Source organism: Nomia melanderi, chromosome 3, assembly GCF_051020985.1.
Source record: "Nomia melanderi isolate GNS246 chromosome 3, iyNomMela1, whole genome shotgun sequence".
Lineage (NCBI taxonomy): Eukaryota > Metazoa > Arthropoda > Insecta > Hymenoptera > Halictidae > Nomia > Nomia melanderi.
In genome coordinates, this window is record NC_135001.1 from 8598644 (window position 1) to 8622817 (window position 24174).

General features: G+C 35.8%; 2 protein-coding genes across 2 annotated transcripts; one reads left to right on the forward strand and one right to left on the reverse strand.

The window, feature by feature from the left end:
- The first annotated feature begins 1970 nt into the window (after window positions 1–1970).
- Window positions 1971–7093, forward strand: LOC116429769 (trypsin-1). Its single transcript, XM_031983080.2, has 7 exons — window positions 1971–2505; window positions 3483–3672; window positions 4197–4359; window positions 4756–4964; window positions 5434–5636; window positions 6348–6402; window positions 6908–7093. Exons 1-7 carry the CDS (start codon window positions 2437–2439, stop codon window positions 7021–7023), a joined length of 1005 nt encoding a protein of 334 aa, XP_031838940.1. The 5' UTR covers window positions 1971–2436; the 3' UTR covers window positions 7024–7093.
- LOC116429729 (soluble guanylate cyclase 89Da-like) lies at window positions 5700–22635 on the reverse strand. Its single transcript, XM_031983006.2, has 13 exons — window positions 22450–22635; window positions 16716–16915; window positions 15348–15541; window positions 15059–15192; window positions 14272–14508; window positions 13587–13789; window positions 13179–13286; window positions 12595–12763; window positions 11605–11748; window positions 11366–11519; window positions 10510–10619; window positions 9698–9787; window positions 5700–9620 (listed from the first exon to the last, which is right to left on the reverse strand). Exons 1-13 carry the CDS (start codon window positions 22489–22491, stop codon window positions 9510–9512), a joined length of 1896 nt encoding a protein of 631 aa, XP_031838866.1. The 5' UTR covers window positions 22492–22635; the 3' UTR covers window positions 5700–9509.
- Between the last annotated feature and the right edge of the window lie 1539 nt (window positions 22636–24174).

Sequence of the window (24174 nt, forward strand, 5' to 3'; positions counted from 1 at the left end):
TAAGAAATATTGCATTGTTGTTTAGAAATATTGATCCAAATTTTTTCATCCGGAAGATTTTATGTTCGCGGGAGTAGATGTATTTATTAATTTTATTATGATTTTTGACTCTTTTATTTGGGATATTTGGTCACGAGAGAAGTTTGTAAAGTAAAACTATATAAAACTACGTAAAACTATATAAAACTACATAAAACTATATAAACCTATATAAAACTATATAAACCTATATAAAACTATATAAAACTAGATAAAACTAGATAAAACTATATAAAACTACATAAAACTATATAAAACTACATAAAACTATATAAAACTACATAAAACTACCTAAAACCACATAAACCTCTATAAAACTATGTAAAACTATATATAGTTGTAAAGATGATTAAAATTATCAGAAAAGTTTTAAGATGTTTGACCCATAAGTCATCAATTCGATTGTTATTAGTAATCGCCAAGTGGAATATTTGATAACTGTAAAATATTTGTATGAAAACCAAGTAATATTAGTAAGAGAAAAATAAATCTTCGTCATGTGTACACGTGGTTCTATGTATACGGTTTTACTCTTATCTGAAGAGTAGAAATCCACATATTTGATAGTCGTAACAGAAACTCCTCGTGTCGAACGTAACGAGGCAACTGTAGTGTAATCCACTTAATAAAATTGTCTTGCCCCTGAAAAGTGTGAAATCATGGCTACAATCTGACCCTGGCGATAAGTTTAAATAAGGCAAGGCTTCTGATAACATTAGTCATGTATTGTCATACATTGTAACAATAAAGCAATGGCCCACCCGCATGAGGGTAATGTGACCCATATACCTTGACCCACTGTCACGGGTTACAGGTGAGATACACACCTCTGTCCTACTTCATCTTATCATTCCTCTTAACATTAACTAGAACTTTGATAACTTGATTTACATCATAGATCCTGTCATCGGGTGAACGGCTAACTTCGCTGTCTTTTCAAGGTCTCAACTAACTCTTTCTATCTTTTTTTATAGAAAAATTAATCCTTTGCACTCGGAAGTATTTCGTTAGAAATACTTAACATTTTCTAACTAGATGAAGATGGTATTTCTTGAAATTAACTCGAAGAGACATTACAAGTAAATTGAGAAACAAAGCTTTTTTATCCCAATACAGATGCATTATACATGGTGTAATACTAAATATCAAATTTTATAAGTGGTGTTTGAGAGTTACCTCTCGAGTGCAAAGGGTTAATAATTTTACCAGAGACTCTTCTATCTTTTTATTCTTCAAAATGTTATTGAAGAAAGGGCGAACAGTCGACACATTGTCTTTGGAGTTACCATAATTTATTTTATAAATTACATACAGGTAAATGATTCATTGATTATGTTCAAATAGTGTGCAACGAACATATGTGCTTCGCACCTTAGATTTGACATGAATCTCGCCGAAATAATTGTTAATCATACATGAACATAAATCCGTATATTCTAATAATATCCTACATATCAAATTATTATAATTATCTAAACGAAATGATACTTTTACATCTTTTACTCTACATTTACCATTCAAGTACTATCAAACTGTAACAAATGATGATCAAAATGGTAATACAATTCAACAAATTACAATTAACGAATCATAACAAACAAATATCAAATTACAATTCTATTCAAAAATTACATTGTTACATCTCTAGCTCAACGTGTACCATTTAAATGTTATTAAACAATAACAAATAATCATCAAAATGGTAACACAATTCAACAAATTACAATTAACAAATCCTAACACACAACTCTCAAATGGTAATAGATAATTCTCTCAAAAAAACTACATTCTCGCATCTCTATCTCGCCGTTTACCATTCAAATACCACAAATACAACGATCCCGTGTCCCCCATACGTTTCCATAATATTCTTTCAAAAATCAACACCCTTGCCTTTATTGTTCCGGCGAAGCGCTCTCCGATGCAGCGCTTAACGGCAAACCTGTTGATCGTTCGTTACATTCGAACGCGAACGCGGTCGATTGGTTGTTCCTTTTCGCGAAGATGACCAGGAAGGAACACGAAAGCGGTGTACGTGAGCAAAGGTGAATCACCTCTGCCGAAGCGGTCGTGATCCTTGTATTGTTAGCGAACCGGTATCGCGTGCGTATAACGAGATTTTCGGTTCGTCGATAATGTTTGCTCGGTCCCGGGATTTACATACAGTTAGCCTAAATTTTCACTCGGACTACTCGCCAGTCCACTATTCCGTATAAATATAGATGTGGCGCCGAATCGAAGAGTTGTGTGAAAGTGTACGTCGGCTCGGTAAGAAGTGTATGGTTCGCCGATTGAACTCGGTGACTTGGTTTGTACGACGGGCGTAGCGCGGCTCAGTTATTGCCGGTATTTACTATCGTGTGCAACCGGGAGCAAAAGTCCCAGTGTTCAGTGACAATGTGGTTTCGTTTAATAGTTTGCACTGCCGTTCTGGTAGCGGTGACTTGTCGCGTTAATTGCCAGGAAGTAAGTACCTGTTTCAGCGACGCCGCCATTGACATCCGTTTCTTCGTGTCCTCTCATGCTTTCATCGTTTTATATATTAAGAAACATTAGAAGTACACGCATAAGTTCGTGATGTTTAGTTTTCCTGGTATATAAAATGATATTTTATGGGATATAACATTTTTATAACTTCACGACCTGTCGCTGTGGAGTATCTTTTACCGATTAAACCGAAGCAGTTCAAACTCGTCTCGTTCCGCGACTGCAAAACGTAACGCGAAAAGTATTAACATACCGCGGCAAACATTCATGGGACTTAATGGTATATAGGAAATTTTCATTTTGGGGAATAACGATATTATATAATAGCTTACTCGTTTTGTTTAATGATATGTAACATCTTGTTTGATTGGAATGTGTAAGGTTTTGCGATCTTTCGAAATTAGTATTTGATATTTTGTTTGGTAAATAAATAATTCGATTATTCGATGATTCGTGTTTGTTTCTTGATATACTTCAGTTATTGCATTTAATTATTTAACGCTAGAACGATCGAGAGTTTAATATGAATAATATATGATTTTTATAGAAATTGTGACAGTAAAATTTTGTCGATTTCTTCGTGTATTCATTTTAGTGTTCGAGTGAAATTATTTTTAAAATCATTTCGGATGCTTAACATTTTCAAGCTATCAATAATTACGAAACAAGAGAACTGAAACCCGCCATTTTGACGGGTGCGGTAGTTCTATTGTTAATGAAGTATTCGGTTATATAAATTTCCTATATTTATTTGTATATAATGGGATAATGATTAATCCATCTCTTTTCTTCGTTCGGAAATGTGTCTATTCCCGGTTACCTCTCGAATTAATATATTCCAGCGCATTTCCATTACTTGCTTAATTCGTTAACTTAACTTATTCCCTCTGCCATTCTCCTCCCGTCGCGTTTACTTATTCAAAGCTTCTGTCCATAACGACGAGTGTTCACCGTAGGATGAACAAACGACAGTCGCCGACGATCTAGATATCAATTTGAACATCACGCTGTCCAATACGACGGCCGTGGATGACAAGAATTTTTGGGAATGGCTGTATAACGCCATTGGCGCGGTAGTGCCGACAACTACAACAACAATTGCTCCTCCACCGTCAGCGAGCGATGAAAAAGTCTGCAAGCCGTGCAGTAAGAAATGATTTCTTCGTAAAACAAATGAAATCGTAATTGGAATATTTCTGTATTCGAATAACTGATGCCTAAAAATTCAACGCTAGATATACGGGGCGCGTCAGTTTGACGAATATTAAATTTAATAGACAGTATTTGCTTTGATCAAATTGATTTATATCGTTCGAATGAAATACAGATTATTTTAATTTCAAAGATTCGTCTTTTTTGGGGACGATGAAATGTAGTGTACAATAAGTACTCGTGAATCTAGTGGCAATTAGAAATGAGAGCGAACAGAAAGGAGTTTTTTGTAAAATTGGAATCATTAATTGAAGTTCGAAACAACGATATGAAAATATAGATGGTGTAACACGTGGGTTGCTGTAGATGTTTTGAGACACAGTGAGAACTATTGCTTTTAATACCGAACGGCTGAATGACAGCAGATCGCCGAAACAATTTGCAGCAACCCACATAATGTTACAATACAATTAACTCGTGTTAAGACAAGCCGTGAACGGTGTTATGTGATTCCACAGAATGCGGTTTAACTAATACACAGACGCGTATAGTGGGAGGCATTGAGACACAAGTTAATCAATATCCCTGGATGGCGTTGATGATGTTTAGAGGACGATTCTATTGCGGTGGATCCGTTATAAACTCCCGTTATATATTAACAGCCGCTCATTGCGTTGACAGGTGACTCGACTTTCTGTTTTACCAGTTAACTGTCTTCGACGAGTATACCAGTTGAAGCTCAAAATAATATTTATTTCTTTAACAATCGATTATTTGCTTTTTTAAAGAAACATATAATTATTTTTCATTTGACTTTAGCTTTTCATTTTCATAAATGTTAGACGCGTTTATTCTGTGTCCAACGTGTATACCCATGATCGAGTGATTTTATCATTGATATAGTATATAATATGATTTCTGAAACAGAATTCCACAATTAACTGGTAAATCGTCTATCCTCTCGTTTCACCATTGTTACATTATACAGTGCAGCTCGAGAAATAGTCGAACGTCGTTCGAAGTAAATGCAACTTAAAAAATAAATTTATGTTTCTGTTTCAACGATGTTTAAATCAGGTTCGATCCGAAACTCATGTCGGTTCAATTATTGGAGCACGATAGAAATTCCACGAAGGAGACAGAGGTGCAAACGTTTAAAGTCGACAGAGTGATGAAACACAGCCGTTACTCGACGTTTAACTACGATAACGACATCGCGCTGGTCAGATTGACCAAGCCTATACGATTCGAGGGGAAAATGAGGCCCGTGTGTCTTCCGGAAAGAGGTATAATAATATATATAAATAATAATATAATTCTATAATAATACTATATAATAATATTATGATGAATATATAACAATAATAATTTAATTCATTTTTTTATTTGCAAACTTTTGCAAATATTCCATTATTCTCTGTCGACTGATTAGAATTATAGAAAATTCTGTGACTATTTCATCGAATATTCATGAAATTTTACCGTATAATTAACTCCTTGCCATACAGCGACGAATGAGACTCGTAATGAAGATTTCTGGACTAACTGAACAACAATCAATGTTGTTCGTTGCCTACGGATAAAAGTAAACAACTATTTTGCTATTATCACTGTATTATCTTCAAATAAAATTTCCACCTGAAGTAGAATGGACAATTTTGTTGCGTTTCTTCCAAATTGTCGATAGTAAAACGGCACGCGAGCTTAGTGGCGAAAGTAAATAGTACGTCAATATTCGAAAAATATCTTTCGCAGCGAAAACATTTTCTGGGCTGAAGGCTGTAGTAACCGGATGGGGTGCGCTCTCGGCATCCGGTGAAATCTCACAAACTCTGCAGGAAGTTACGGTGCCTATTCTCACGAATGCCGAGTGTCGCAATACTAAGTACCCGGCGCGGAAAATCACAGACAACATGCTTTGCGCCGGTTACGAAGAGGGAAAGAAGGATTCGTGTCAGGTAAGTAACGAAGAACTTCGTCAACATCGTCCTTATTTAATATCTTCTCTTAGTATTCACGAAAATTCGATAATTCATTATAACGTTATTCTAAATTATTTATACCACACATATATACACTGCGCTTCTCATGTTAGCTCCATCACACCATAAGCTGAAAGACTTTTCTAATCGCGACGCTCGAGCTGTCTCGACTTTCGATCCGAGATCGTTACTGGCGTGTAACAATAATGAGAACTAGAGAATTTTATTTTCTATCATTACATCTCACTTCATCGCTGCGCGCCAATAATGACTATGCGTGCAAGATCGAGGTGGCTCGAGCATCGCGAGTGGAAGAGTCCCCTTGCCTCTGTGCACTTTTAACTTAGAGGTCGATTGAGCTAACGCTAGGGGCGTGTAGTACAGTGGTTTGTACGTAGACAAATTCCTTCACGTTCAACGAGCAAACTTTATTTAATACTAGAACTACCGTTCAAATGACGAGTTTTGTTTCCTTATTTTGCAATTTTTTATGTTTTCATAGTACTCGATATCCGAAACTATTTCGAAGATAAACAGTTTCGCTGAAATGCTATGTCAAACGTCTAAAGAAATAAACAAAATGTCTCGTTACGTATCAAACTCAATAATTGCTCGGTAGGTCTAGGGTTAAATATATATTTATATATTTGTTTCATTTATTAATATCCTACAATTTGATTTTATTAGGGAGACAGCGGTGGTCCTTTACACATCGTCAACGACGTCACATACCACGTAGTCGGTGAGATCTATATTCCATATACCGAACTGTTAATTCTTCTCCTATATTGGGTTTATACCAACAAATTCATCTACTTTGAAATGGATCTATTTCATTTTGAATCTATTTAAATTTAAACATTCTTTGTTAAGATCGGAATACTGAAGATATTCCTCGACTAACTTTCCACCTTGAAATTCATATACTTAACACTATTCTGCCGAAGGTGTCGAAGGACACCTTTCAAGATTGTAACTTAAAATCAAGTTCAAAATTCACTCGAGGAAGAATGATTAAACTAAGGAAATCATTTCAAGTTAAAAGTTCGAAAGATGTCTTTCGACACCTTCAGTAGAAATAGCGTTAATTTTGAATCTATTTGCATTAAAACAATCCCTTCGTACGGTTCTAATATTTATGGAATTCCAAGATGATTAAAAAGTTATAATCGTTATTGCTGTTATCGTTCAAAGATTCACGATAAATATTGCGCCACGAGACAATGATAAATTCGTATCATTCGCAGGGGTCGTGTCCTGGGGCGAAGGTTGCGCGAAGCCTGGCTACCCCGGCGTTTACAGCAGAGTGAACCGATACTTGACGTGGATCAAACGCAATACCGAGGATTCTTGCTACTGTTGATTCGACGCTAATCTATAAATTGTAGATTCTTATGCATTCGTGGGAAACTTGAGAGCGTTTGACCGCACAGAATGCACACGGTACGAAAAAAGTAGGGTAAGTCGGGTATAGATGGCCCACTTTTCTGAAAGAACTGCTACACCATAAATATCATTGATACCACACAAGAAATATATATTTTTGAAAGTATATACGTGCAAAAACAATAGTTAAATAGTATTACAGATATTTGACGATCTAAATTAAATTGGGCCATCTCGCTCGGAATTATCCTACATAAAACGCCCGAAGTATTAAATGCTGAAGTTCGGCCGGAATTGCTGAAAAATGTTGGAACACATTTTCATTGTAATTCTACTCTTCAAATTATGTTCTTAAACATTTCAATTTGCACGAGGATTCGCGGTCTATGAATTAGAGCAACGAACAACTTTCATCATTGACATAATTCTCAGTTACTGCGACGTCGTGAAGGCGCCTTTCAGCACGCGTGCGTCAGCCATATTGCAGATTACCTAAATCTGTGACATTAAAATACTCGGGAACTACTAAATGCACTCCGAAGTTCATATTACACAGGCGGAGTGCGATAATTTCGCTTGTTAAATCGGGTGTGACTTGTGTTCAATGCTAGAACTACCGCACCCGACAAAATGGTGGGTTACGGTTCCCTTATTTCGCAAATATTAATATTTTTAAAAGCGTTAAATACCCGAAATAATCTTAAAACTAGATATTTTCGCTTGACTACTATAGTGAATATACAGAGAAACCGAGAAAAATCTATTGTTATAATTCTTATAAGGATCACACGTAAACAATAGATTTACGGGACGCGTCAATTTGATGCATATGGAGTTTTACAAACAGTATTTGGTATATGTTTACGTCGATGTTGATTGATGTAATTTCGCGAATATGCACCTTAGTAGTCTACTTTTAAATTTCTAATTTCCGAGATTCAAACGAACGAATATCAATGTTTCTAGGAACAATAGAATAAACCGTAAACCTAGTGTTAATTGCATTGAACGCTCGGTAGTTCCAGTGTTCAAGGTGTTTCTGTCACACTGGTGACGAAGCGATTGAAAATTAAGGCACGTACACCGAGACAAAGCTCGCAACATTGAACGTATGAGAAAGAAAGTTCCTGGGACTTTCTTTGTTTCGACTTGGAATTTCGGTGAAAACTCACGTACTCGCTTTGACACCAGCTCGTGGCTGGGTCAACTGTTCCGCGCGTGTTACCGTTTCTCGTTTACACCGTTGACAAATAGAATCAAGTGTCGATTACTCAACCATTCATAGACATAAGTCAAGTTGATGGCCCACTTTTTGATGAACTCTTAATTAGATATTCGAACGTTAACACATTGAGTGCCGCATGATCTCATAGAGCAAAATACACAAAATGAAATCATATAACATTAAATCATTTGATTGAATTGCGTTATGGTTATTGCACGTTCATAGCTGAATGTCAACGTATTAGGTAGCGTTATTTATAATATAGAAATGTTTTTAAATAATCATGGTTTAATCGAGTGAACTATGGTAATTCGATTTAGTTAGGGTCACCCACCGGTGACCCCCGCGACATTCAACGTGTTAAATCATTGTTACTCAATATTCTTCGTCGTCTTATATTTTAGAGTCTCCCACGAAATCTCATAAATAATATCCATGTTGGAATAACTGAAACATACTGTACAATACTCATTATTTATTTTAAATAAATCGATTTATACTTTAAACAAAAGGCATGCAGCGATTATTCAAGAGAGGTGATAAGTCTTGAAAATGAAAAAATGATAAACACGTCTATCTAACAGGAAAAAATTGCTCCACTTAATTTCGAAATGTCAAACGTACTCGACCGTCCGAATACCGATCGACTTGCTGGAACGGAAACATGTTCTTATTACCGGCGACGTATTACTCCGATTCATTGTAGAATAATATTGAATAATATAGAATAATAGATAATTCCAAAATATTTATAATATTTGAATTGGAAATAACCAATACGTGAACGGTAACACAATTAATACAACATTAATTGACTCGATAAGAACTAATCGAAGCCATGAATTCCAAAACAGCACAAGTCAACCGATGAAAATTTCAATAAACTCAATCTTTTCATCTTCGTTTATTCATCATTCGTCGTTCACTATTTATTTGGTTGATTCCACGCATACATCTTCATTACGTATACATTTTCAATATTACTAAATAGATCTCAGTAAGCTGAAAGCTCCATCGATAACTCAAATGGATAATGCTACAAAGTAGACTTGTGTTGATTCGGTATTCACGACGTTCAAAAAATTTCCATTGTATAAATTTTGGCATCGAAAATCCGATTTTCTGGTTCCCGGTAGGTAAATATCGTGGAAAATCGAATTATTCGGACCTCGGTGGGTAAAGTGTTAACAGCGTGGAACAATGCGAGGTTTTTCTTAATTATGGACATTCGCCACGCGCTAAATGTCACTGACTAGAAGTCCTTCGGGCTGAGCCGCTTCTTCCACCGTCGGCTCGACGCTCGTTTCCGCTTTTTCGTGCAACCAATACGTCTCCATGTTGCCCTTCCCCTGCGGTTGAACAACAAATTGAGTATCACGGGTTTTCCGACCAAGGACCGACGAATCGGGTTTCTTGTAATACGAACCTTGACCCAAACTATCCCGCGTGAATCAATGCGGTAGCGATCTTCTGGTAACTGTGCTTTCGTGTCCGCCGAGATATGAACCTTCCCCGGCTGTGTCACAGAGTTTACGAGTACAATACGAACGTTATGAAATTTTATTAGTAACGAGAAATATTGCTTGACTCTGAAGCTTTCTTCGAAGCTGTTACTTTAAAGGTTTCGTTAAAAACTGCGCCGTAAAATGCACATTATTCTTCCTATCCTAGTCACAACATTGAAGCTATTGACATTTTGTCAAAATTGTTTAAGAATTAAAAAGTCGAAAAGTAGCAAGACGAGTTTTTTACATTGCTATGCATTCGTGATGAACACTCTAGGAACACCGAATTTTTCTATCGTTTCTCGAATTTCCAGTGTGAGGGTTATGTCTCAACAGTGGAAAAAATTGTTTCTTAGAGAATACATATTCATTATGTCTCATTACGCTATTTCGAATTTTTTTTGAACATTTTCGAAGAGATACGTGTAGTTACGTGTTGCGAAGGATTAATGAATTAAAAGTGTATTTACGAAACGTTTGGTCAAGTTTTAATACAAAGGATACATTTTTTAGACGAACATCAGCAGTTGTAATTAAAATCAACGGCATTTTTGTGATTTATTCGAATCTTTTATGCGTTGCACAGAATGAATAGACTGGAGAAGATAAAAGTCGAAGTTTCGCGCATAGAAAAGCTCCCCTTCATTTTTGATCTTCCAATTTCGCGTGTATCAAACTTTTCGTTGTACTTTATCGTTTCCCGGTGAAATCCATATTGCATAAGCAAACTTACCAGACTGGTTGACTGCATTCTCGAGGCAGTATTCACAGTGTCCCCGAAGAAGCAATATCTTGGCACTTTGATGCCGACAACACCTGCCACAGCTGGTCCAGAATGAATTCCTAAGAAAGTGGAACACGTTTGTACACGATTGCGTTCGTGCTCGGTTGAATCTTTCATATTTTTCATGGAGAATGCCGAATGTCTTTCAATCTTAGTTCTAACGCTGTTTTCAATCGATAATATTGAACGCAACTGTTTCACAAAACGAAAACCTTTATCATGATTCGACGAGGACAAGTATCTCAAATTATCGATGGTCAATTATTCTATCAATAATGACGCACAAAAGGATGCTCTTAGAAATATAATTTCACGGTAACTTTATAGTAGCCTCCCTTATAACGTTAAAAAATTGTAAAATTGAGTTTTGCAGATTTCGCGTTAAATCTTATTGCAGAGTGTTTCAATTAACACGTTCGCTATCAGCGCTTATTTCGGTGACGGTCTGCTCAATTATAATATCACCTTCAATCCAATAAATCTAAACAAAATATTAGAAAAATGAAACTAAAACGAGTCATTGAGTTCGTAAATATAATGTTGTAGTTTATAATTTCTAATAACAATATCTATAAGATTAATTTCATTTTCATTACGTAAAATATAGGATTACGGACGTCACAAACATGTGACGCTGGTAGCGAACGTGTTAAGCTTTAAATAAAAAAATCTTATTCTTTGAGTTTTTCATCTTATGACACGTTCATCTTTTTCCTCTGCATTGTTTTCTCACTTTTAGATTTATTTTTCAACAACTTTTCAACCGCGTTATAGTGGAGTCTACTGTATACCAGACATATAATACCTATTCGAATGTGTATGTCAAGACCAGACGGCAATTTCAGTGATTGAACGTGCTTTATCAGTTGCAACGACACGTCCGCGATGTTCTGCGCGTGTTTCTCGGTCCTGTCGGGTGCGCCGCTGGCCGCCATATAAATTCGACCAACCGTCTCTACCTGTTGAAAACCATAAACACAGGATAACGTGCCACGAGCATGCGGCTGTTTTCATTTCCTCCCGTTCTCTTCTATGTGGACTTACTTTGTACACGTTAAATTGGTCCATCAAAGAGTCGAAACACGAGAACACCGCGTTCATCGAGGAGACGATGTCCATTGCACCCTCGATGGTCGAGTAGTCGAAGTCACAAAGCTCGCAAAACAAGACTGTTATGGATTCGAACGACTGGAGGAAAACAAGAAACGGGAAAATGATCTTGTTGCTTGTAAATGGAAATATTCGGTTGACGCAACAGTTTTCATGTTTTCTCGTAGGAAATAAAAAGAGGAGTTTTTCAAATATTCTTACTGACGTAATCTATTATATAATTTCCATTGGTTGCTATTATCCTCTACCATCTGTCTATAAGCTTATTTGTACTATCATTGTGAAAATATGATTTTCAAGAGAAAAATGAATACAATGATATTTTTATCAAAAAACATATAAATTCTTGCATCAACTCAATATGACAACAATACTTTGTCACTGCGATCGTATGTCACGTGAGAGATGACAAAATGGAATCTGTCGAAAATCGCTGTCTGTAAAATGTGGGCGCGATTTCCTTGTCAGTTAAGCATCAACAACGGAGAAATTAACCCTCTATAGGCCGAATTTTGTTTCGTGACAATAACAAAATTTATGCAGTATGAAATTAATAAATGTCAACGTATGAACATGAATTAACAATGTATTCAATAGTTTTAATACCTTTATTGAAACAAATATATTTTGTAACTTTAAAGTTACAATGACGTTGAACGTAAATGCCTGTGTGTACAAAAGTTTAAGTTGATTAATTATTTAATGTCGTTCGTCATTTTGTGATAAAAAATTAAATAAATAAATTTAACCCGGTATATTGATGTGTGACTTCAAAGTCACACGAGCCTGTAGAGGGTCAACATCGCAATTTTCGCATATGTACCGAAATCAACTGCAATCTAGCGAGAATCATGTATAAAAAGCTAGCGTCCGATAAGGGTTAGAATACTAGGGGTGCAAGAGGAAGGATTCTTTTGTCTGTACCTCGCAGGTGCTCAAAGGGCACGCGCCAGCTCGCAATCTGTCGGCCACCGTCTGCGGTATCATGGAGTACAACAGTTCATCGCTTTTGTTTTTCCAACGGTCCAGGAGCGCGTAACTGTTCTCCAGTTCGCCTGATCTTTGCTCTGCTCTTTCAAACATCATCTCTAGTCTGAAATATTAATGGATTTATAAGTAAATATTCATACGAACGACAACGCGTTGGGGAAAGGTTAGTTTCTCAGTAGATCATTTAATCTTTTGCACTTGAAAGTTTTTCAGTTGAAGCATTCCAAATTTTACGATTTGGCGTTAATGATATTACGTAATGAAGAGATATACTTAGATTAAGGAACGAAGTTGTTCTATCGCAATATTTCACATATTGATGCATTATACAAACATTTCAATATTTTATACATTGATGAATTATATAAATATTTCAGTATTTCATATATTAATGCAGTATACAAAGCTTAACATAGTATATAAGACTTCATACTTTTGCTATATCGAATCAAGTGCTAAGAATCACCTCTTGAGTGCAAACGATTAACTATGTCCAAACTAAACAAGTAATATTTTACCTGCCGCAATGTTGCCATCCCGCGAGGACCAATTCTCGACTGAGGCCGTGGGGATTCAGATCATTTAAGTACAAACCCATGTTGAGTAGCTCGTCTAGACTGTTAATTCTGTTGAATCATGATTCCTATTATTCATCCACTTTTATACGTCAATGATCATTATTTATATCAAACTCCTATCTCAAGTAATCGAAAACACATGACCTCTTTTAAAGGAGAAATCCACAACAATTGAAAAATGAAACATTTTCACTTTATGCCTTGTTAATCTTACTTTTATAATATAGAAGCACATTACAGCACGCATTTTAAAATTCCAGTAATAACATTATTATTTATTCACGGTTCAGTTCACTGTTATACTTAAATACACAGTATATTCTTTCGAATATGCCTTTTTTAACTTACAACGGGCTGCACAGGAAAATGATGGCCTTAATATCATCCAGGTACCTCATCTGACCTTTCAACAAGATACTTCTCGCTCCCTGGCTTCCTCGTCTGTCTAATCCCGAGCTTGTACTCGCATTATTATCTGTGTTCGACGTTGCGTTGCTATCGGTCGATCGAATCAGTTCTAATTCAAACATCACCGAATGCAAATACATTACCTGCACAGGTGTACGCACATCGTTATTTTGCCTGGCGATTATTCTGAATACATCGATTAAGTAGGTCATTGGGTTCACGGTAATGGTTGTCGTAGTGCAATTAACTGTGAAAGTAAGGACTCTACACATGTTATTATTGGAAAGTAAACGTCGGAAACGGATAAAAATATTCAGATATCCAACGGAATATACAATCACCGAGTTCTTCTTTTTTTCTTTCTTAAACAGAGTTCAATGATAAATTTAACGAAACCTATCGAGCACGGGAAATATATTTTAATAGAGAATTGTTATATTGTAAGAAATAGGGTAAATACATCGAATTGAGGAAGTATTGCAAGAAACAAAAAATATGAGATGCAAATATATCTTGTTTGTGTAACATTGACGTTTATTTTATCAATTTCTCTTAGTGTACTGATTGTAAATTGAAATAGGAGAAAGGTGGAGAATTCTATGTAACGAAATGTATATTTCCTTACATTGCCCCACGTGAAAGAAATCCCTTTAGGCCTGCGTAATTTAAAGATTTCTGTGATGTGCCTGTTCAGGATCGATGAGCTGCCACCCCAAGCTTGCAATAATTTTTCTCCACCCCCCAATATTCGCATCTCCTTGTTCATTACGATTCCGAACGGGAAAAGTCGTAAAAGAAACGTGCAAGACACCGGTGCCAATTCCTTTCCCAGTGGAGTTTTCATTTTGGTATTTTTTGCAATCTAAAAACGTTGGGTATCAGCATGCAAGTTATATCGATTACTCAAAATTACGTAAAGGAACATTAATTAATTCTTTGCATTGGTATTATATTCGTACTTCCGAATTTTTCATCTTTCGTAGCGAAAATATTGGACAAAAAATTGTACAGATTGTTTGAAATGAAATAAAGAAACATTATTTAACTCTGTGCAACGATATTATATTTATACTTTCGAATTTTTCATTTCTTTTCGACGTAGTATTCAAATACAAATTATAACGATTACTCAAAATTAAATAAATAAACATCATTTCATTGAGTGCAGCGATATTATATTTACAGTTTCGAATATCTTATATTTTATAAGGAAAATATCAGAACGCAAGCTACATCGATTACACGAAATTAAGTAAAGGAAAAATAATTAATTCTGTGCATTGGCACTATACTTAAACTTCCGAATTTTTCAGTTTTTTTTCTAGTCGAAGAGAGCTATCTACAAGAATACTAATGTAAATACGATAATTGTTTTATAAAAAGAAGCTTGCTTGCTTTCCTTTGTTACTTACGTATTCGCGATTATCGAAGTCGATTCTGAATTTAACCATTACATTCCTCGAACCTGGGATATTGTTCGAACTTTCTAATACTCGAATGTTCAGCTTGGTTTTGTAAAGTTCTTCTGCTATTTGAAATAATTGACCTGTTGAAAATACGCGAGTCAGCTTGTGCTACGTTGTTAAAAATAAAAATAGAATTCACATAACGAGAAATTTCATGTTTAATCAATTTTTTGTCTATTTCCCCCTTTCGCTTATGGTTCGTAAAATATTTTCTATATAAAAGAGCATTTCTTACCCATAAAATAATGTGTAAAACCCTGCCTGGTGCTTCGATAAACTAATACTACCCCTTCTGCGTCAACATGCGTAGTGTACATCGAAGGGCTTTTCATTTTTGGGTACGTGAATCTCATTTGCATGTGAATGTTGTCGACACTTTGTAAAAAGTCGCAGAAATAGCGACCGGTGGCTTTTACTGTACAAGCGTACCTATAAAAGTAACAATTCCTTTTGCGCGCAGTTTCAGTGAATTTTGTAGAAAAATATATTTATATATCACGCAATATTTCAATGAATAAAAATATACTTATATATTACATTTATAATATTTCAATGTAGAAAAACATATTAATATACTATGCAAAATTTGAATGTTTAAAAATACCTACCCTTGTTTACAACACTAGAAATTACATTAATCGATTTATCAACATACGGAACTCTATATACAATATTAGAAGCATAGTTATTTTAAAAACGATTCTCCAGACATTTCAATGAAACATAAATTTAAATAGAAAATTTCAGTTAACACGATTTCCAGTTTTCGTATCACACTGAATACAACGAAATGTAAAAAATTCAGGTAAATGATTCTCTTGTGTCAAAAGAGATTGAAGCGGTATGGCGAAATTGTTTCGAGTCAACGTATCGCGTGGAACACGTTCCGCAGTTTACGCTCGGATAATTGTCTCCCCCGAGGCTGAGAAAACTGATAAGACCGAGCTACACCCGATCCTTATCGGCTCCACCTACACCGAGTATTAAGTAATTGAGACAATCAAACAAATCGTCTATAATAACCTGTCGCGCGTGTTACAAATTGAAAAGAGTTTCATCGAATTTCATTGAAACAATACGCTGCCAGTTGATCGGCGATGGGGATCAATCATTAAATCGAAGTCAATCAAACCGATAATCAAACGGGACGTTTAATGTCGTTACCAGTGATAATAATGCATCATTCATAGAATAATCCTCAATCTGTATTAAAAAACAAACGATTTAATTAGTCTCGAATCCACTTTCTCTGTACAAATTATTTTTAGTCACGTGTCCTCGAATTATCATAATGCTCCAATCGATTTTAGTATCACTTTACTTTTATTCTTCTGATATCGTAATAATATTGTATAATTACATTTTGTAGAATATTGTACAGTAATATTGTATAATAATATTTTGCACAATATTTTACAATAATATTATATAATGATATTCGGTACAATATAGTATAACAACATTGTAATACTCTGTTTTCGTAATATCTTATCGAGACACCTATTGATAATGTCATTAAAACAAAAAAGGATATTTAGTTTCTGCAAGCAATTACAATAAATTAGGTACAACCATCAACACAAATTTCGAATAATAAACTTACCCTAAGTTGCTAAAAAATCGAACGAAACATTTGCCGAAAAATCGCATCACATTGTCCACGGAATCGTTACTCAGCGACGCCAAAGCAGCTGCTAAATTAGTCATAAGCTCGTCGGGATATACTTGCCGCGTGTTGAAGACCATGTGCTTGCAGTCAGCTTTTTCCAAGATCTGAAGCCAAATCTCCTCGCCGTATTCTAGCTGCAACGAAAACCTTGTTTGTAGGACGTTAAACGATTTCAAACGTATGATTTCGACGTTCACGAAATTCAAAGCGAAGCATTCGCAAACTGATCAAAATCCAAACTCGTACCGTCGCGCAAACGTCCCATTGTTTCATATGAACGTACAATTGCACAAGAACTTACAGTTTTCACGGAAGAAATATTGTCGAGTAATAGAGAAACCCGAAGAAGTCTTTCAATATCATTTCATTGTATTTCGTTCGGATATATCCGCCGCAGAATTCCTGATCGATTTTCAATAAAAGTAACTGAGATACAGTGAGAAAAGAGGGTATAAAAGGATAGGGGCATCTATCCGTTTCTATTGCACACGAGGGAATATTTCCCTTCAGTGGTTGTCCCATTGTCTTTCTCCCACGAAAACTGAGGAACAAGTTGCGCATACGGTGTCTCGTAACATAATTCATGCGATCCATTTCTGAAATGAACCGTGCACGAAATATAGTGTCGCACGAACTAAGAAATGCCATTCGTGTACAGCAGCGTCACCGACAGATTTATTTCACCCCTTCGTAGAAGAAGCGAAGAGATAAATATGTGGATTTGTTCGAAGGATCGTGTAAAGTTATATGAACACCATGAAAAAAATAAGTTTACGTTCTTGTCGTACAATGTCTCGTGTGATTCGTCATGAAGATTTCTAGATTAATTTAATAAAAACCAACATTGTTCATTGTCCACCGATCAAAGCAGAAATCTTATTTCGCTCTTACCAATTTATTATCTTCAAAGTAAGTTACAGCGGAATGGAAAATTTTTGTAGTAAAATGTTGCTTAGTAGTGAAGTAAATAATAAGCCAAGGGGTTAATACTATAACCACCACGTCCGTCAAAATGGGTTTCGATTTTTTTATTTTGGAATTATTGACATCTCGAAAGCGGATGTTTGAAATGATTTTGAAATAAACAGTTTCAGTTGAATATTCCAATGAAATCTATTGTCACATTTTTAATAATTCCATATTATCCCTTTAATCTATTTCATCACTGCACCTGCGTGAAGTACTTTGTCGTTGATAGTTTATCCGAATCAAAAGAGAATTCCATATTCATCTATATCCACGTTTACCTTAAAATGTAACAATTAATAACAGAAATATATGGTGTAACGTGAACTCAAGACAATTGAGATTCATTTATTTTTGTTAATTTCAACGTGAGATCTTCCTCACGAGTCTAACACGATGTTCGACAGCAAAGGGGTTAATCGTATTAAACGCTCGGTGATTCTAGTGTAAAAGTATAACGTTGCTCTGATAAGTGTACAAAAAGCGATTTCACGTTTACGTATCCACGACAAATTGCTATCCACAATCGAGCCATTTTCTTGCTCACCGTAGGATAATCAATGTTCCTACGAGCATAATGATTCCGATCACGAAAACGAATACTGTCCCTATACTAATGAAATCTCGTGGGATTCGATATAGTAAACGGACACGCGAATTTCTCGAGGTATATCGTTCAAGTTTGACGACCGAATTTTAATTGCGTGTGCGTGTCGAAAAACACATGTGCTTGTTAATAATGAATCAACCTTCGTCGTTGATACGGTCGTTTGCGATACGTTTTGTTGAACAAAATATTTATCTTTAAACTCTCGAACGAAACATTTGTTTAACACAGCATTCCAAATATCATTGAAGAAAGGGAGCACAGTTTAGTAACAGTTTTCCTAACCATTTTCAAATTCAAAGTATTTTTAACGTTATCCGAAAATTGAAAATTGGCAAAACTCAAAATTCTTTCAACGATGAATTATTTATTCCTCTAGATAAATGTATAATTCTTCGTTTAGCTTTAATTTTTCGTTACAATATACTGTAGGTGTATTTATCCTGTGTTTAACGATTAGCCAATTCAATGTCTGATTTTATTGCGTAATAAGAGATTTTTAAAACTGAGTTCCATAGTCGATAAGTTAATTAAAATGTAGAAAATGGGGAGAAGTGGAAAAGAATCCAAAAAATTGAAAATGTGATTAAATAAAGGACACGAAGAACGTTGCAGGGTTGAATAGGTGACGTGACAATATTTTTTTGCTTCTTTGAGCCTTCAAGCTTCAACATTCCGAAAATCTCGCATGGAGAAACCGGTTGAAACAATCTAACAAAAAGAAAAGAAAGCAGAGGACCGTGATAATTTGTCAGCGTTCTACAACAGGTGTTCCTTAACTACCGGAAGAGCAAGTCTATTTTTAAAGCTTTACTGTACAATTAAGGTGTTGCAATGAAAGGAAGTCTGCGTCCATTCATATTCAGATATCTCGTTTATTGCGTATGTACCTTCAAACCGTTTCCTTCGGAGATTACGTGACACCTTTGTTAAACGGTTGATTGCCCATAGACGTCGCGATAAATCAAAAATTTCCACGCTGTCTCATAAACTCGACAAGCGTATATAGCACACGCTTCGACTATAAAGTTAAATGTATTGTTGTGAACGGAAAAGTGGCCATTTTTACAGAATCCCAATTTCCCAGTCACCCGATGGGAATTTAACGATTCGAAAAGAATTAGAGACGTACACTTCAACTGTAGACGTTCACTGGACGCACATTTCCCATTGCCATCGAAAACTGATAGGAGTGTCAACTAATGATTATTAAATTATTCAAGATTAAACGGTATTATTATTATAATTTATAAAATATTATTTTTATAACATTTTATATTCATTATAAAATTTAAATAATTAACATTTGATTAGGTACAATATTATTAGGCAATGCTATTTTTCAGTTAATTAGTACAAGTATCGTATAAATTATTTCTCGGTATACCTGTAATATCGGACACTCTTCTCTAGTCCGTCGAAAATTTATTCCCAAGCAACGTTCTCTTTATACATTCTTTTCTACTCGACGAGAAACAAACGTTTTTATTATTCTGCGCGCAATCACTTCATATTGAGTCAATCTACAAAATGTAGTATTTCTCGATAATTTCGTACTATTGCGTACTGTCGTAAGCTTTTTGCCAGGATTTGCCAATTTAGTAATACCGAAGAGGATAGCTTATTGGAAAAGATGTTCGGTATAACGTTTAGAGGAGAACTTACTGCGATACCTGTTGCAAACCCACTTTAAGGAGCTTAATTTCCATTCAGCCATTATTCTAGAGTATTAGGAATAATTTGATGCTTAAATTGTATCGATTGAACATTTTCTAAACTGTAAGAGTGTGAAATCTAAGGATGTTAAAATTACAAAAATAGGTGTTGACGTGCTTCTAACAATTTCGTGCAAATATCGTTGTACTTTGGCACGTTTTGTTAACAACGAAAGTTTCTTAAATTTCACAGTTTTTTTATTTTGATGTGTATTAATTCGTCTACACGAATTTAGTGTATTTGCGGTAAGAAATGATTTTCTTTCCTTAGCTAGTGTATTATATTGTACTACGTAATTAATCTTCGTTAATACTAACAGCGTCGTTTTTCCGGGAAACACGGACGTTATCCTAATTCGGCGAGGAATTTGATACTCTTGAATCTTGGAGGAAATAATTCATAGAAACTTTTCGATCGGAATTTAATCATTTTGACAAAGAACGTGCAATGCTTCACGCGCGCATTCGGAATGGGAACTAATCGAATCTATTAAGAAGAAAAGTGTCAATTTCATTCGAAGAAACTTTCGTTCCCAGTTTAATTGGCGCGAATTGAATCGATTAAGACTAACTATGTAAGTTGTGCACGTGCTTTCTGTTTCGTTCATTTCGGTTTTGTTCCTCTTCTTCTACTTCTTCCCTGAATATCGTTCAACTGCATCACTTAAGATCAAAAGATCACTGTGTTTCTCACGTTTGTGTCTTTACAATTATTTAATATCGTTATCTCGTAACAAAGAGAACGTATTACTCCTTTTATTGTCTTCCATTAATCTTCGCAGAGGAAACAACATTAAAGTATACCGGTCTACAGAAAATGTGATGATTGCTCTCACGTTTCTTACACAAATTTCTATTCTTTACAGATTAATGTACACAAGCAGGAATTGCACAAAAACCCATGCTCTTCGTTAAACATTTGATTAGACTAAAACACAGAATTTACAATCACTCAAAAATATTTTTATATTTAGAAGAGACATACATTCAAGTAAATAAATACGGCACTACAGATAATATACAATAAACTCACATGAAAACTACACATCTCTATACAAATTCCCAATTGTATAAATCATTCTCAAAAAATCACAGTAATATAAAAGCTGTATTCAAGAAAGCTCCCCTCAAAATCGAAATATAAATGCTACAAATTTGTATTCCTCGGAACTCAGAATAACGCAGAAACGTGAATTTTAACACTAATTTCAAGAACTTGAACAAAGAAAAATGTCATTAATACACGTTTTGCGTTCAAGGGTGCGCGATGTAACGACAAAACGGCGTTCAAACGAACTCGAAAGACGCCTTTCTCATTTATATTTTAGAACGGTCCGTTTATTCCGCCGGAGCCGGTGCATTGCAAGAGGAACGTTCAACCGGAGAAAAAAAAGCAGCGGATTAGAAACGTAAACAAGCGTCCAGGCGGACGGCGAAAACCGTGTTACTTGCCAAGTTTGCGCACACAGACATATCATTGAAACCTGATTCACATTAGCGGTCAACGGTACGGTCGGATCAAATCGTAGCCGGTCATGATCTGTTGCCAATGTAATAACATGAAATCCAACAAAAGCATATACAATTAGTGTTGTAAAAATTACAATTACAGTTCTGAGCCTCGAGTCTTGGTAGCTGTAGCCACGACTCAAACATTAACACCAGAACTATTAACACTTTGCACTCGAGAACTTTCCACTGGAAACATTCAACGTTTTCCGATGAGATATAGACGACTTTCTTTGAAACCAACCAATGAGAAAACGTACATAAATCAAGGAATAAAATTATTTTATTCCAATATTTCAAATATCAAAGGAACAAAGAACATTAATTCTCCTAGCAGCAACAGAATCAACCGTACAATAAATAAATACTATAATAAATATACAAAGAAATTGAAAGAGAATTGTCACAATTTTCATAAGGATTGAACTTTGATCGTATTAACCCATCATTAAGCGTAACAATCTGCAGAGAATTGCTTTTAGATGTCTGAGCGTTACTTTGCTGTATCAGTTGCATTTACATATTGCTACATTTTTAAACATCGATCACCGAAATTTGTAACTTACGAAAAGGATAAGGAATTCAACTTAGTACTTTTACTTTGGGTTTGCGTTACATCCAAAATGTTACATTAACGTAGAACTATCAATTAAACGATAGACTAAAAATCCCGCACCATCGCGAAGCCGATATTAATTGCAATGAAAATCTCGGAAGACTTTCAATTGAGCATTTCTGATTTATAAAATAAGCTTCACACGTAAAGCGAAGATACAAGTGGGTTAAACGTTTGGTAAACAGTTCTAAGTGTCGATCGCGATCGATTGTTGTCCGACCGCACCGTTGATCGCTGGTATGAATCAAGCCTTACCTGCACGAAGTGCTGCACACTCTCCAACAGCATGCCGTACATTGTTCCCGCGATATATTAAATTCTCGAATGACGTGCGCATTTACGGCGATCGGATCGTGGCCGGACAGTCAGCCGGGGAAAAAGAAGATCGGTCGTTTCGCGGTCCGGAGTGGCGTTCCGTCGCGGGACCGTGTCGCATCGTTGCGACGGCTCGCGTCGCTCGAGTCAAGTGTTTCGCGCCATGCCGGCCGGCGTTCGACGTCGTTCCGACGATTCTCGTTTCGGCCCTTTTAGAACAGAGGGAATGAAAGAGAAGGAGGGAAAGAGGGAAATAGAGAGGGATCGTCACCGTTCGACGCCGCGGCGAAGTTTGAGTTTCAGCCGTGTTGCGACGGGGGTAACTCGTCGCGGGAAGGGTGGTTGCGATCGCGCGCGCTCTCTGCGCAGGCCTCGGTCCGTTTCCTGTGACTTTTTAACACCTGATTGCATTCGACGTTTGTCTATCGCAGGGAAGTGCTTGGTTCTGGGGAAGCTTGATGCCGAGATGGAGGATTGAAAGATGGGGAGGTTTAACAGGTTGATTGTTACGAGAGCTTCGAGCTATTTGTATGATGTTGCTTATTCTATTGTAGCGATGAATGTTAGAGTTAGGTTGTTAGGTTATACTATTAGCTAGGTATTTGAGTTACCGAATGTTTTGTGGTATTACTTTTTCGTAGAGAAGACGAGTTAATAGCGATTTGGTATTGTAGTTCTTACGTTATATTATTAGCTAGGCATTTATGTTGCTAAATGTTTTATAATGTGAGTTAGTTTTCCGTAGCAAAGATAAGCATTATTAGAATTAGTTATTAGCTATTAAAGCCAAAAGTTTCGTTTTTCTTTGAACGTTTGAAACATTTTTCCTATTGGAAAGAAATTGCCTTTCAAAAGAGTGCACCAGCAAGAAGACAGTTACGTTTAGCAATGTGTTCTCGCCTCGAAAAATATGAACCCGTCCAAAAGTGATAATATGTGTCGCAAATAAAATGAACAACTCGAAGATGAAGATATACTGTTATTTCTGATACGCACGTGCCATCATTCTTAACTCGTACATGCTTAACAGAAACGCGCAAAGCATTATAACGCGTTGTCGAGAGACAGAACCCACCAGGTGCGGATTTTATTCCACGTGGGTCGTCCTAATTGATTAATTATTCATTAATTACCATTTAATTGCTAATAAGTCCGATGCGGGGTACAATTCGTTCACGATTAAATACGGCACCGAAATTCATTTATAGCAATTAACGACGCCCATCAATAATAAGGTCCCGATGTATTGCATTATTTGTGTGCCTGCTATAGCTGGCTCAGAAATAACTGGTCAAGATTACTACACTGACTACGAATTATGTTTCGCATAAGATCCATTTATATGGCGTGTAACGACTCGCTTTCCTTCCTGAAACCACGAACAATGTGTGCTTCGACGCTTAACTAATACGACTGAGTTTATTTTTCTTCTGAGCACAATAGATTATTACCGACATTCTCGAAAACACGAGTCAATTGACAGACAAGTTAATGAACAATTAATCAAACGTTCTAGCGATGGAATTAAAGAAAACAAATTTAATTGACAAATTAAATAAAACACTCGTTTGCTTTCGATATTTGAAATAAATTCCCTAGTCATTCAGTTTAGCTTTATATTTTAACTAGAATAAACATGCACCTGTATTTATGAAGTATATTCTA

What these genes read in the sequence shown, in the direction of transcription:
- LOC116429769 (XM_031983080.2), top strand. Translation starts at nt 2,437, where the DNA reads ATGTGGTTTCGTTTAATAGTTTGCACTGCCGTTCTGGTAGCGGTGACT. An exon ending in GCCGCTCATTGCGTTGACAG is followed by an intron (nt 4,360 to 4,755) that starts GTGACTCGACTT and finishes TGTTTAAATCAG; the next exon opens with GTTCGATCCGAAACTCATGT. An exon ending in CGTCACATACCACGTAGTCG is followed by an intron (nt 6,403 to 6,907) that starts GTGAGATCTATA and finishes TATCATTCGCAG; the next exon opens with GGGTCGTGTCCTGGGGCGAA.
- LOC116429729 (XM_031983006.2), bottom strand. Translation starts at nt 22,491, where the DNA reads ATGTACGGCATGCTGTTGGAGAGTGTGCAGCACTTCGTGCAG. An exon ending in ATTTTCCTGTGCAGCCCGTT is followed by an intron (nt 13,287 to 13,586) that starts GTAAGTTAAAAA and finishes ATGATTCAACAG; the next exon opens with AATTAACAGTCTAGACGAGC. An exon ending in GCCCTTTGAGCACCTGCGAG is followed by an intron (nt 11,749 to 12,594) that starts GTACAGACAAAA and finishes GTTTTCCTCCAG; the next exon opens with TCGTTCGAATCCATAACAGT.